Source organism: Diadema antillarum, unplaced genomic scaffold (assembly GCF_040938485.1).
Source record: "Diadema antillarum isolate AM-2024a unplaced genomic scaffold, OU_Dant_1.0 seq00001242_RagTag, whole genome shotgun sequence".
NCBI lineage: Eukaryota > Metazoa > Echinodermata > Echinoidea > Diadematoida > Diadematidae > Diadema > Diadema antillarum.
Genome location: NW_027272029.1, coordinates 42,450 through 56,257, shown reverse-complemented (window position 1 = coordinate 56,257; position 13,808 = coordinate 42,450). Strand labels below are relative to the sequence as shown.

The 13,808-nt window shown below is 38.8% G+C and overlaps 1 protein-coding gene across 1 annotated transcript; it reads right to left on the bottom strand.

The window, feature by feature from the left end:
* Positions 1–4,453: 4,453 nt before the first annotated feature.
* On the bottom strand, positions 4,454–7,762 carry LOC139745223 (uncharacterized). Its single transcript, XM_071655630.1, has 4 exons — positions 7,399–7,762; positions 6,450–6,601; positions 5,477–5,726; positions 4,454–4,467 (listed from the first exon to the last, which is right to left on the bottom strand). The coding sequence occupies exons 1-4, from the start codon at positions 7,760–7,762 to the stop codon at positions 4,454–4,456; spliced, it is 780 nt and encodes a 259-aa protein (XP_071511731.1).
* Positions 7,763–13,808: the final 6,046 nt, after the last annotated feature.

Sequence of the window (13,808 nt, the reverse complement as noted above, 5' to 3'; positions counted from 1 at the left end):
ACAAAGGTGTGAGGGAGCAGTCACACCAGATGATAAAATCAAGTTGGGGAAACCAGCAAAATGTGTAAAAATTATCAGCGGGAATGCAATGACAAAGGGCAGTAAAACACTTGTCCTTTGTTGTTGTTAAATCAGTCTCCACCGGACGTGTTGGTAGTGTTTGCAAATTTTGGCATGCTTAAAATACCCCAGTATCCCTTTACCAGTATCAGCAAAACATAAAGTGGGATTAATTTTGTGTTCTTGACGTCAGGATCAAGGAAAATCATGAAGTGAAAAAGTGTCCGTAACCAAATCAGAAATAGACTTATATTTCAGTAGAGCGATTTCAATCATTTTTTTTTTTTTTTTTTTACGTTTTACCTTTTATTTTGTTGTGGAATGGTGGGAATTGCAGGAAAGACAATCTACAATTTGTGATTGGAATATTGTTGAACAGATTCTCCTTTTGTAGACCTGGTATTCTTGCTTGTGGCAGCTTGCCAGGGTCAAAGATCAACTCCCCCACCCCCACTTACAAAAAAAAAAATAATAATAATAATTAATTGATTAATACATTAAAGGTATTAGCCCACATTTGCAAACCCACGAAAATCAAAACTGCATAAAATAGGTCCAATATGACTTCAAGTACAAGTTATAACAGTAACATACCTCATCTGTTGCTCTTTGTCTATACCATTCGATAAAAGAGAGAAAATTATCGTTTTAAAATCAATTTTCAAACCGGGTCAACCCGACCCAAAATCGAATTCCGAGCGCGGGCTAGCTACGTAAATGTAACTTACACATGTATCGCATGCATGTAGTACATACGTGAACCAGAGCTAGCGAGCGTTATACGCATGCATACGGTGCATTTTCATTTATTTTTATGAAAGTAATGGACCAGTCTGAACGAAATTTTGCACAGGTGTTACTGCAGTCATACCCAAACTCCATGCTAACTATGAGACCAATTGCTGTAGGTTTACAAATGTGAGCTAATACCTTTAAGAAAGAGAATTTTGAATGGCAAGGCATGGGTTGAATGTTGCAGTTTCAGCAGTGATATGGAAGCCAGGGTTCACACACAAAACACAAGTCTTCAGCAGTCTGGAGATCCTCAAAAGTGTAATATATATTGTGATTTGCTGATACTTACTAAACATCTGTTTGAAGCATTTCATACAACATTTTATAAAAAAAAAGAAAAAGAAATATACAGAACATGAACACCATGTGTTACAACATCTGCAGTACAACTATAAAACAGATTATGCATAAAAATATAATTTCTGCTTTCTCATTGCCTCATTTCTGTACAGTACTTTGTCTGGTAGAAGTAATGTGAGGAGAGTGTGGAAGCTGACTGGGTCTGAATATAATAATAATAATGATAATGATGATGATGATGATGATAATAATAATAACAATAACAATGATAATAATGATAATGATAATGATAATAATAATAATAATAATAATAATAATAATAATAATAATAATACAGGGTACTTATAATGCGCCAATTCCACATAACTAACGTGCTCAAGGCGCAGTAGGAAAAGTGAGTTACAAAGTACAAAAATCATGACACAAACATGCACATGAAAATGAATGAAACAATAAAGATGAAAAAAAAAATATGGTATTGAATGCATGCAAAGGCATGGTGATAACATTTTCCTTTCCTAACAAGCAGTATCACCATCATGTGTGGTATTTAAGATAGAACCCAATAGGATATATTGTATGAAAAACATTTGTCACCGCTTGAGAAAGATAAGGGCGTTCAGGTTCCCATAACCTATGCCGTTAGTGGCACATTAATGCCCTTATCTTTCTCATGGGACGTGCGAGTTTACACCTTTCCAAATAGAGGGTGCGAAGAATTTACAAGAGAGATAGAGAGAGAGAGATAGTGTTTGTGTGTGTGTGTGTGTGTGTGTAGAGGAAGAGAGAGATTGGATGTACAGTGGAGGAGTTGTGGATGTGCAGATTGAACAAGAACTGAAAGAAAAAAATCTAAAATTGAAATGATATACTGACAGTGTACAATTATTCACTTCAGTAACTTATATCTGCATGACAATAAGTTGAAGTGAGAAATATTTCTGCATACTGTTACAACTCGGTAAAATCTCTGTGTCTTGACTTGATTTCGTTACAGGTATACTGTATAATTCACATCGCATCACATTACTCTGTGACACTTATATTGCAGTCTTAGTCTGTAGAAAATTCTCTCTGGAAGCAGAGAACTGCGTTGAGCAGCCCTGAATACCGATTGATTTTCAAAGTGAAAGTGCCGACATCGTATTGTGCGGTGACAAGCATATTTCTGATATCAGATTGTCAATCTAATCTTGTTAGATGCCATCTTGATCTAATCTTGTTAGATGCCATCTTGATAGGAAATCTGATAAACATTGAGAGAATTTGCCAGTGGGGAAGTTATGCAGAATAAGTGGAGTAAATACCCACGTCAAATCTGGAAATACATAAGACTACCACCCCTGTGGTCGTGTGAGTTTACAAAGAATCTGCATTATCACTTTTGCACATTTCTGGCTGAGTTCACACAAGTTAACACTCCATGGTTTTCTCTTTTACATTGTATTGAACAGTTGTACCTGCCATGAGGCAGAACGCGATACTGTAAAAGTGGAAATTTCTGCAGTACAATGTAGTAGTTTTTCGCTCTCGGACTGGTACGATTAATTTCGCTTATTTTTTAATTCCACAAAAATCAAAATATCAAGTAGTATTACATATATCAAGCAAGCATTAATTTCCATGCTAGTTTCGCATCCCGTGAAATGCGTGGAAGATTCCTCACTGCCAAAATTTCCACTGTTACAGAAAATCATAAATCACATACTAATAGTTTCTCTCTTTCATAACATTATGAGTGACACATTTTTTGCTCTACTTCATTGAATTTTGATAGTTAGATTTTAGCTTTAATGTAAAATTAAAGGAAAAAATCGCTTCCTGCTTGTCCTCACAAACAAAACAATCAACTACTTCTTAAAGATTAAAAGTGCAATTTCACATGTTCACGTTGGCTTTAAAAAGTAAAATCCGATGATTAGAACGGTTTCTTGAAATTGGACCTTAGCTGAGAAATTTGTGGAATTGTAAATTTTGATCCGTTTTCATGAATCAATGGTACGTGTATTAATCGCAACCACAAACCCCGGGCCACATATTCATATTACCAGAGCTACCTCACAAATCTACCATTGAATCATACTCAAAAGCACCTTGTATTTGCTAAATCTCCCCTCTTTCATGTGAAAGCAATAAGAATACGAAGTATCCTTTACAACAAATTATTGTAGTCTTTTAATTACCGAGACACACTGAGGGCTGCATTCCATATTGAGCTTATATCACTAGATTATGCAATTGCGACAATCATATTGAATTCTATGATATATTTTGTTTTGTGTTTCTAAACTCGGATATGCCTATCATCGATTATATCATATATAAAATAAGAGATTTTCCCCATAATCTTGGGTGAATATTCGCATATTTGACAAGGAGTCTAAATTCAATGTTCAATTTGATTCGAAGTTTTAAAATTACAACATGATTTATACGCACAATGCAATACGTCGATTGTAATTGAGCCAATTGCATAAAATATTCTACAATTAACGTTGCACCGAAAAGTAAAAAAAAAAAAACCCGAAGATAAAATGTGATATTAGCTCAGGCAGAATAAATGTCATGTAACTAAAGTTCAAGAAAATTACATACACTAAGTGTCATTTTATCAACATCAAAATATATTGCATCTTCTGTGAGAAATTCTTTGAAACTGCAGAGAACAGAATCGAGGAAACATACGCACACGACTTCATCACGAAAATTCACTGTCCGATCTTTGTTAGCATGTTCTCGAACGCGTGACAGAACTATTGACAACTTGAACAGTATGAAGTAAAATGAAAGAAAAATCCTGATTGGCTGAGAGGACGTCAACTCTCTGTAAACTGACCAATCGGAAGAACATCTGCGTTCTCAAAACTACATGGCGACAAGATACATTAGTGCAGCATGAACTGAAGGTTGGCGAATGGCAACATTTGAAGTTGTCTCCACACTCTTGCTTCTCACGAAATATGCTCGGTGATCTGCGTTCACATTATCTTTGTCCCTCGCTTGAATCCTTGACATTAGAACGTTCAGGAATACCAGGGTACATCTTCTAGTAAACAGTAAATAGGGACGCAAGAATCATTCTCTAACGCCATCCACAGTCTTGGCACATTTTGGTTTTTTTTCGGTGGATTTTCGCAATCAAAAAATCAATGTGCGCACCACCGTTAAATTGTTTTTGGGAAGCCATACCACACGTCCACACTCGGCGTGCTACCCCGAGACTCCCGTTGCACTTATCGAAGGCTTTCGTCTGTCGCGAACACAAGGAGGAAATTGCTGGTCCAAGATTTTTGCGTGGCTACCTGGTTACCCCTGGAGCAGGGAAATAGGAGGGAAAGACGCATTGGGCATTTAATACACACTTCTTGGTTTAAAGACTCAACTATATGTCATAACTTTGTCTTTCTTTGTTGGATGTTCGCGTGTCGAAAGATGTCCAAAATTAATTCTATTTCTCGAATATAAAATCTCACAGTGTCCAATATACTTGGCACACGCGGATCCCGCATTAGAGCTAGCCGACGTTAGTACATGTATAAAAACTGTATGCCATTTGAGCAAATTTTATTTAATATATTTTCTTTCAGATCAATGACATATGGATGAAATCAATGAGTATATCAACATGACTGTACATTGTAATGTTCATGCGTTTTTAGATGAAGTACCCCTCTGAAGTTGACACACTCAATTATCTTGAAATGCATTGTCCAGATGAGCAGTTATGCCAACTCTACGTCAACAAAACACATATGGATAGATATTATTTTCTTTGTTTGTGATGAGTTTTAAAGGTTATATGAAATTTCTTAATGATCACATGGTTTTGCCCAGAAACTAAGCTCACATTTTTAGTTTTGCTATATAACGGTGGTGGAGGCGATATTAATGATTTAAACGGTAACAATTATACATTGCATGAATCTATCTAAATTATGGTGGTAACGATGTGTATTGGGAGAAAAGACGGAATGTCGAGGAATCCTATAACTGTTATCTCATATCCGTAATGAATCACAATGTACATCTTTTCAGTCAAAGCTTTTGTTGTAATCTGTATCATTGATATTATGCATTAGATATATACCTTTCATTTCGGCGACGCACAACGCGTATCATTTTCATCCAAGTGCTCTTAATTTGTGCATCTGCCCTTCAGTTTGAACACACTTCATTCATCATCCCCAACTTAAGACAAACATGTTCATTCAAGAACAGAGATACTCAGACTTGTCATTCAGCAATTGTACACAAGGTGGCAAAAACGATACAAAACATAGCAAAACGCGGGACAAAAAGTCGCAGGAGACTGAAGAATTACCTCGTACTAAATTCGCAGCCTGGCCGATTGTCAGGCTGCTCCTGACCGGATTAGCCGCCGTGGCCGGAGGCTGCTTCGCGCCGTCCGCCGTCGGATGGCCCGCACCCTTACCGGCCGCGGCCAAGTTTGCGGTCACCTTGGCCATTTGGGAGAAGGAAGCGGGGTTGCTTTGCATGATGCCGGACAATGCTTTCCAGCGGTCACGCCCCTTGACCACGGCCGCCCCTGTTTCGTCACCTTCGGGTTTGTCCTGGATCGACAAGGTCACAAAAAGTAGAATGAAAAAATCGTTAATTTCGCGCCGCCCGTGACAATAGGTCTTTACGTCGCCTAGGTAATGTTTGTAGGGCTATGTTTTCGCTCGATGTACACGTCCGTGCATAATTAAACAGTATTGACGTCAACGAAAGTGCAGAACCTTTTGAATGTCATTCAAACCGTCAGTATGGTTCTCTTGTGAGTTTATAAATCCTATAATTTGGTATGACGTATACAAACATGATAACAATGTCCACCAACATCGCAACGGATGTATTTCGTAGCTTTCATTAGTACGAAAATCGACGCAATCAAGCAATCATTTAAGTCAGTTATTACAGGGGTTTGAACTTCCTTTCTGCGATAAACATTGTTTAACTGCAACTTCAATAAACTGGTCTGTTTAATTCCACTGCGACCAGAAAAACGAAATTAAGAAAATGAAGGGTTATGCATGTGTTTTGTACCTACCATAAAGTCTGCATTAAAATGCTGTGAAATTCCTCAACTTTTTTTTTCTTTTTTCTTTTTTTTTGGGGGGGGGGGTTAGTGCGACTACCGAAATATTTTCAGGGTTCAGGTGGTTGAGATTAATAAGTCAAGAGAATTGAAGTTTCTCTTTTATAAGGAGGTTTAATTCCCGATAACGGCTGTGTATTGCGACGTACTGATGGTATTACAGGGCAGAGCTGGAGGGTAACTAGGCGACACCAACCTGTTGGATGGCCTGAAGAGCCTGGCGACCCATTTCGGACTTTCGTCTCCTCATCTCCGTGAACTCATCGAGTGAGATGCTTCGCGTGTTTGCTGCCGCCATCGACTCCCGTCTCCGTGACTTGATGAGCTCTGCCTGCTCCTGGGTCATACCTGTAGGATGAAGGCCAGAATTTGATGGATTGTCTTTTAAAATCATGCTTATAGCCAGAGCCCTTTCCTTTGTTTGTCAATCAATATGATTATTCCTACTTGACAGGATGATTAAGAATGTGATAAATCATTGATTGATGGCCGTCACATACCATTGTATTTTCCCATAATATTACGTTTACAATGTCAATTTGTATTGCCCATCCCCTGCATAACAATTGGCACATCATAGAGGACAACAATGTATTAATTTGACTTTTAAGCAAACATAAATTTCTACGCAGTGCAAGCGGACAAACACCTCTTTTGAAAGACTATGAATTCAAAAGTCCCGTAGATTAAAAAAAAAAGATTTGCGATTTGTGGTCATAATTCGGATTGTCATCGTAAGAGGTAAATTTCAACTGCTGATAATCATCCATGCCAAATGTCCCGTGTTGTCTTGTCCCTCGTGTTTCTCTTCGTCAGAATTATGATTGCTTCTTTCACGTTTAAAGTCAGAGAGAACCTCGCTTGAAGGTTTTGCCAACTTTCTGTAAGATAGCGATAAAGTAGCGTACATCGCTAAAAACTTTGTCTTTGTTCGTAATCCCTGAATGAATTTAAGTTAGGCAAATTCTTGCACCTCTATATTATAAGAATGAATAGGGCCTCGGTGCCTGCTATTATGTAAATCTGAGATGGATTAAAGCGTCAATCCCACTGAATTCCTCTGTTCGAGATTCCTAAACGTTAATGCAAAGATATATACTCCGAATACACTGGCGTTCCCTGGTCGAGATCGCAATCGGGCCCACCTTTTGGCACAAAGAAGCCCTTGTTGGGGTCGACCATGAGATCGGGATTGATGCTGATGAGTTCCTTCCTTATCGCCCGTTGCGCGACGTCGATCTGGTAGGTGGCCTGTTTCAGCTCCTTCTGGTAGTGGTTGAGTTTGATGACGAGCCGCCTCTCCTCGCGGTCGTTGAGCGTCTTTGCCGTCACGTACGACTTGTTCTGGCGGGGCTTCTTCTCGTTCTTTGCCCCCGAATTTTTGGCGTCGTCGCCTTCGACTTCCTGTGGATCCGGCTCCATTTCGACTTCGTCCACGTCCACATTGTCGAGTCCGACCTTCATAACCGCCTGGACGACGTCAGCGAGGTGGAAAGCCGACGGGTACATGGCGAACGATGGTCGATCCGAGTGCTCTGTAATTGGAAATATAGTGAAATAACGGTTAGGGTTCGTCTTTATCGGTTTACAGAATTTAATACGACTCTATGACTATTGAGTGATTTATTATTTACAGTGGAAACTGAGCAAGGGACAAGTATGAATGAATTTTAGTCCGTATGTAATATTGTTTTCCTGAACATCGACGCAAATTGCCCGAAAGGAAATTTGTGAATATCCAACCTTGTCAAATGGCTGCTCAGTCATGATGGTCAGAAGGTCAGAAACAGAGAAATCCGCATATAAATGTAACTCAGTACCAAGACATGTAACGAGAAAATGTTAAATACTCGATGAGAAACACACACAGCTGTTTGCACACATCAGAAAGGTAAACTTGCGATTTAATCTACAACATTTCCCTTAAAAACCTTGTTTTGCGCCCCTGTGTTTATTAACGCTACAGAGACAGCGTTTTCTGACTGTCTCTGGAATACCTTCGATGAACTCACAAAAATTGGTCTAGAAGACATGATGAAATCCACCAGATCCACTCGAATGCTCTTGACTAGATAAATCTCAATGTGAATAGCAGGTGTATTCGAAAACATATCGACGACATCCGTACTTCCAAGAATGTGTAAGATATAGACGCTCATCCTTTTGACGCGTATTCGTCGAACTGCAATCTTTCGATGCTACCAAACATTTTCTGGGTAACAGTAAACCAATCTTGGCAACGCCAGCCCACGTGTCTGACGGATTACTGTACGGTTCTGTTTACATTTTTCTTGAGAACATAAATGAGGCAAATATCGACGAACCATTAATAGAGATTTCGTTGTAGCATGACGTATAGATGCTAACCGAGTATACGCATGTGACGCAAATTGCAGACGCAAATTTCCACTCGCTCCTCACTTACACTATGTGCTCCCTGCGATCACTCACGAATGACCCGCTCGCTCCCTGGCGCATTACCCCCACGAAGATTGGGGTCAGAGGTGGTGTATATTCATGATGGGCCCCCGACTCGCGTTTTCATGTGACGCATTCATGTTTTTGTTTTTGTTTTTGTTTTTCATGCCAATTTTTGCTGCCAATATCGCTTGATTTGATTTGATTTGATTTGATTTATTTCCGCATTCAATCAAATACAAATTGAATCCGAATTTCAAAAGAATAAAGACAAAGAATAAGACGTGCAATGAAATAAAACGATAACAGTAGGCCTACACAAATACATACGCATTGAGCAGTATTATACACAGAAACATGAAAAGTTACAGTATTTTTCAGTAAATAACAGAGATAATCGAATGTTCGTTGAATATCAACGAAGTCATCACGTTGTACGTACAAAGCGTGCATGCCGTATTGAAATAGCTATGATATGACATTGATTATGGTATATGAAATATATAATAAACATACAATCATATGTCTCTATGTTATTATGCATAAACATAATATTATATGCAACTCACGAACAAACATCGTGATTTTATTGAATATCAGTTTTGCTTGGCACCAAGAGGTCAAAGCAACCATGCAGGTCAAAGAAGAAATGGTCAAAAATATTGTTTACAACAATTCCTTTCTTTATTCGGGGGGGGGGGGGGGAGAGGGGGGGGGGGGGAGAAAGGCGCTAGAGCATGTTGGTATTTGCACGTGCATATCAGCCGATGCATCCCTCGAAGTTCATCGTTCTGTAGTGGTAAAATAAGGAGCTGTTGGTGAAAATTTTGTCACTCAAAAGATGAGATCACGGGCTATACAATTCTGAAGTTTCTGGTTTTTGTTCCGCTAATAGCAGCGTTTGTGCCCCGAGGCAACCTGCAGTTTATCCTCACTTTCGAGTCCTTACAAGGAAGTACTCTCTCCTAATACATTTAGTACCTCCTTGGTCCTTTGCAGAGTTGAATTACAGTCTTTAATTCTGTGGTTGCTGTATAGTACACAGGAAGGTGTCTTCCCACCTGCCTCCAGCTATACTCATTATTTCCTTAGCGGCAACGTAAAACAAATCATGCTCCAGTGTTGCCCTCTGTACTCTGATTGACAACGTATATGATGACAAGAGTGTATATATCTCCATCTTGCTATATCATTTACACAAGATATGGAGAAAAGTATTTCACAAACATATTTCACAATCTTGATGTTACCCCGAATAAAATGGAAGACTCTCAAACTCTAATCGCTTTCTAATTGCAAGGAGTTTCACCCCTCATGATATCAGTTACAAAAAAGGAATATTTGGCAGTTTTTAAACGATTTCTGTATTTTTCAATGAAAGGTATAAGGCCCCTCTACAAATTACTTCATTCAGTCGTGATTGATGATCTTTGAAATGTACAGATGATATCATAATCTGAATAAGTGATTATATTATAACTAACATGGTTTGGTGTTGTATTTTGTCGAATCATTGATATATTTGCGGGTGTGAAAACTTTGTGTATACAAGTGTATCTGTCATCAAAGGTAACCGCCTCTGTGTTTTATGCACATTTGGTTTGATGGCGTATTATAAAAAGAAAGTCACAAGTTTCCCCATTGCCTTACATATTCTACATGCAGTGACAAGATTAAAGGGATGGTACGGTATGGGTAGAGATGAGAATTGGGCTTTTAACTTTTTGCGAGATATATACCAAGAAAACACTTATGAAATAGTACAGAACATACCATTTTAAGAGGAATTCAAAGTTTATTTGATGAAAATCGGGTCTGGAATGACTGAAACATCCAAAAACAAAGTAAAACAAAGCGATCGTCATAAAGTGTGGGTCCCACACTTCTTAGAATCACTCTGTTTTGGATATCTCAGCCATTTCAAAACCAATTTTCATCAAATAAACGTTGAATTCCTCATGGAATTACATGCTCTTTCATATTTCATAAGAGGTTTCTGATTATCTCACCAAAAAATGTTAGAAACCTGAAATTAGGTCTCAACCAAAACTGTACGATCCCTTTAAACTTACCTCAAGTGAAATGGATTAGACTTGTCCTAGAAATCGCACTCTGGTTACCAGGGGGTTTCACCCCTCACGATTCAAGTTCAAGACGTACGTGTGTGTGCGTGTGTGTTTGTATGTGTGTGAGAGAGAGAAAGACACAGTGAACTCTTGGGAGACCGCGTCAGAAGGCTGAAAATATCCGCATCGTCTGGAATACCCCTCTGACCGACCCAGAGCTGTACCTGGAACGATGGTATCCAAATTAGTGCTCGAAAGTCTTTCCACAACTTAGCTCCCAGTAGTTTTCAGTTGCGCACGTTGATTGTTCGCCCAATCGCAATAAAGATGACCATGTTGAAAACATCCTCACTTCAATCGTAACAACGTGAAGCTGACCTCGCTAACTGATCACTTGGTCCTGCTCGCAGGGAATGTCAAAGTTTTTGAGGGACTAATTCGTGACATGCCGCATGTGCACAGTGGTATACCCCTTTGGGTTTCCCATTAAAACTCAACATCACTTCAACATCTATTATGCATGTTCGCTATACAATGCCATTTGTTTGCGGTTTGTTTGCGCCATACGTCCGACTTTCACCGGACAACACTCGCCCTTCGCCTGTTCTTCAATGGGCAGACGGTATGGAACAGCGGAAAAGAATGCTGCCCCACTCATCTTACTTGCAGCTCGCATCCATACGTTGATCCTTATTGTCGCCCAGCGAATAAAATGTATCGATTAATCGATTAGGTGCGTACTTATGTCTCACGTGTATCAAGAGTGGGATATGCATGGAGCATTGTATAACTCTCTTGTATGATAAGGCGACCTTGCGAAGGATAGCTATATACCTCAAATGAATCGACTCGCGATACATATTTGCCGTAAATAGATGAATGGTTTCGGTAACTTAAAGGCCGCAAAAGTCTGTCCTTGCTTAGAACATTACGGGGTAAACAGGTTAGTTGGTATATAATCAATGATATTGTTCATAGTAATGACGAAGTATCGACTGACACAGGCCCTACTATGTCGACGGGACAGCATTAGAGTTGTGAATCTCAGCATGGTAACAACTGATAACAATATCCTCAAGGCCTAATCACGGTCACCATCATCATCATCATCATCCGCATCTCTCAAATCCCAAGTCGACTTTTAAGTGCACTATAATAGTTCAATTTAGACTATTATATAGTCGAGAATTTTCAGCAATGAAATTCGTTTGTACAGTGATATACCAACATGTATGTATTCATAGGCATATGTATTCTAATGTATACAGAGAGACAGACAGACAGATAGACAGACAAACTGAGAGAAACAGACAGACAGAGATGGGGAGAGAGAGTAGGGAGAGATACAGATTTATACGATCATCACCTATGCTCAAGAATCCAGCCCTGAGTATGTGAAAATTGATTACAGGGGTGCTGGTAGAATTGTATGAAAAGTATTTTTAAAAAATGTCTGTGTTCCCGTAAATAAAACAGTCTATGAGCCAGATCAGGGAATCACGAACTATAAATCTACATTCGCAACTCCTCTATCCGATTATCTGCAGAAGGCGAGTCTTAACTTCAATGAACAGACGAATGAGCGAAAGGAACTTCAGGGACTGCTCTGTATAGCGATCGACGAGAACTATTCACATAACACATCCATTGTAGATTGAAGAACATTCTTCCCCCCCCCCCCTTTTTTTTTTTCCTCCATTATCCATCCTCACTTATGTTCAGACCTAGGAATAGTCAAGGAATGTCCTTGTGAAACTCAAAAGAACAGAAGATGTTCGTACACAGCTCCCAGCGGTAAAGAACACAATGTGTTCACATAGTCGACTAAGTGAAATTAACAGTGTGAAGAGGATTCCACATTGTGATGTAGTTTTTCACAGAGAGTCCACAATGATGTTCTGATTCAATGTGTTCACAATGTTAAAACGCTCAAATTTAACAGTGTGAAGAGATTTCATACTGTGTTCACACTGTGTTTCACATCGTGTGGGACACTATATTCTTTCCAGCAGGGTTGTTTTGCTTTGTTTTGTTTTGTTTTTCTGTTTATTTGCTTGCGTATTTTGTATTAGCACGTTTATGATGCGTGCAATAATAAGGAACTTAGGTTATGCCAGAGAGATGGGGATGTGTCATAAAAGATTATGTGATATTTCACTATTGTTATCTCATGAGAGTTATTCGATAACGTTGTGTAATACCATGATGGAGCTATGTTATTTCGTAGCTCCAAGATAATAATATGCATTTTGTCAGGGGGATAAGCGACACGTCTTTTGTAGCTTTAAAGATAAAAGGCATATTTATAGAGGGGCCTATAGATTTTGTCTTCCAGGGTGATCAACCGGCTTCTATTATGTTTTGCAAGTCTTGGCAGCTTTACTCTCAACACACACAACTACCCCCTTGCTCAAATGAATAAATGAATACTGATCAGATGTCTCATCAACATGTGTACACTGTGTTGATGTGATGGGTTATCATCCCAGGGCACCAAGTATCTTAAATTTCAAGGGTATAAGATCCAGAGTGTCAAATTGATTTGTCTTTAAAGGACAAGTTCACCTTCATGTACATGTGGATTGAGTAAATGCAACAATATTAGTAGAACACATCAGTGAAAGTTTGAGGAAAATCCGACTATCCGTTCAAAAGTTATGAATTTTTTAAGTATCTGCGCAATTACTGCTGGATGAGAAGACTACTACAGTGTGTGATGTCACACGCGTACAACGATATAACGAAAATAAAAAGAGAATTTCACAAAATTTTACTTTTTGAATAAAGTGCACATTTCTTGGACTTGTGACTGATGTATGTTAAGGATAATATTATTCCCCTTGCCTTCTGAAAGAGAGAAGTCGAGTGTTCTTTTGTTATGCGAGAAAAGTGAAAATAAGGTGAATTTTCTTTATACTTTCTTTATACCGTTGTACTCATGTGACATCACAAGCTATAGTAGTCTTCTCATCCAGCCATGACTGAGCAGAAATTTTAAAAATTCATAACTTTTGAACGGATTGTCGGATTTTCCTCAAACTCTCACTAATGTGTTCTACTAATATTGCTGC

Excerpts from the sequence above, each read along its gene's own strand:
- LOC139745223 (XM_071655630.1), bottom strand. The coding sequence starts at position 7,762 with ATGTACCCGTCGGCTTTCCACCTCGCTGACGTCGTCCAGGCGGTTATG. Across the intron at positions 6,602-7,398 it reads GGGCTTCTTTGTGCCAAAAG|GTATGACCCAGGAGCAGGCA; the intron begins GTGGGCCCGATT and ends TTCATCCTACAG. Across the intron at positions 5,727-6,449 it reads CTCTTCAGGCCATCCAACAG|GACAAACCCGAAGGTGACGA; the intron begins GTTGGTGTCGCC and ends TTGTCGATCCAG.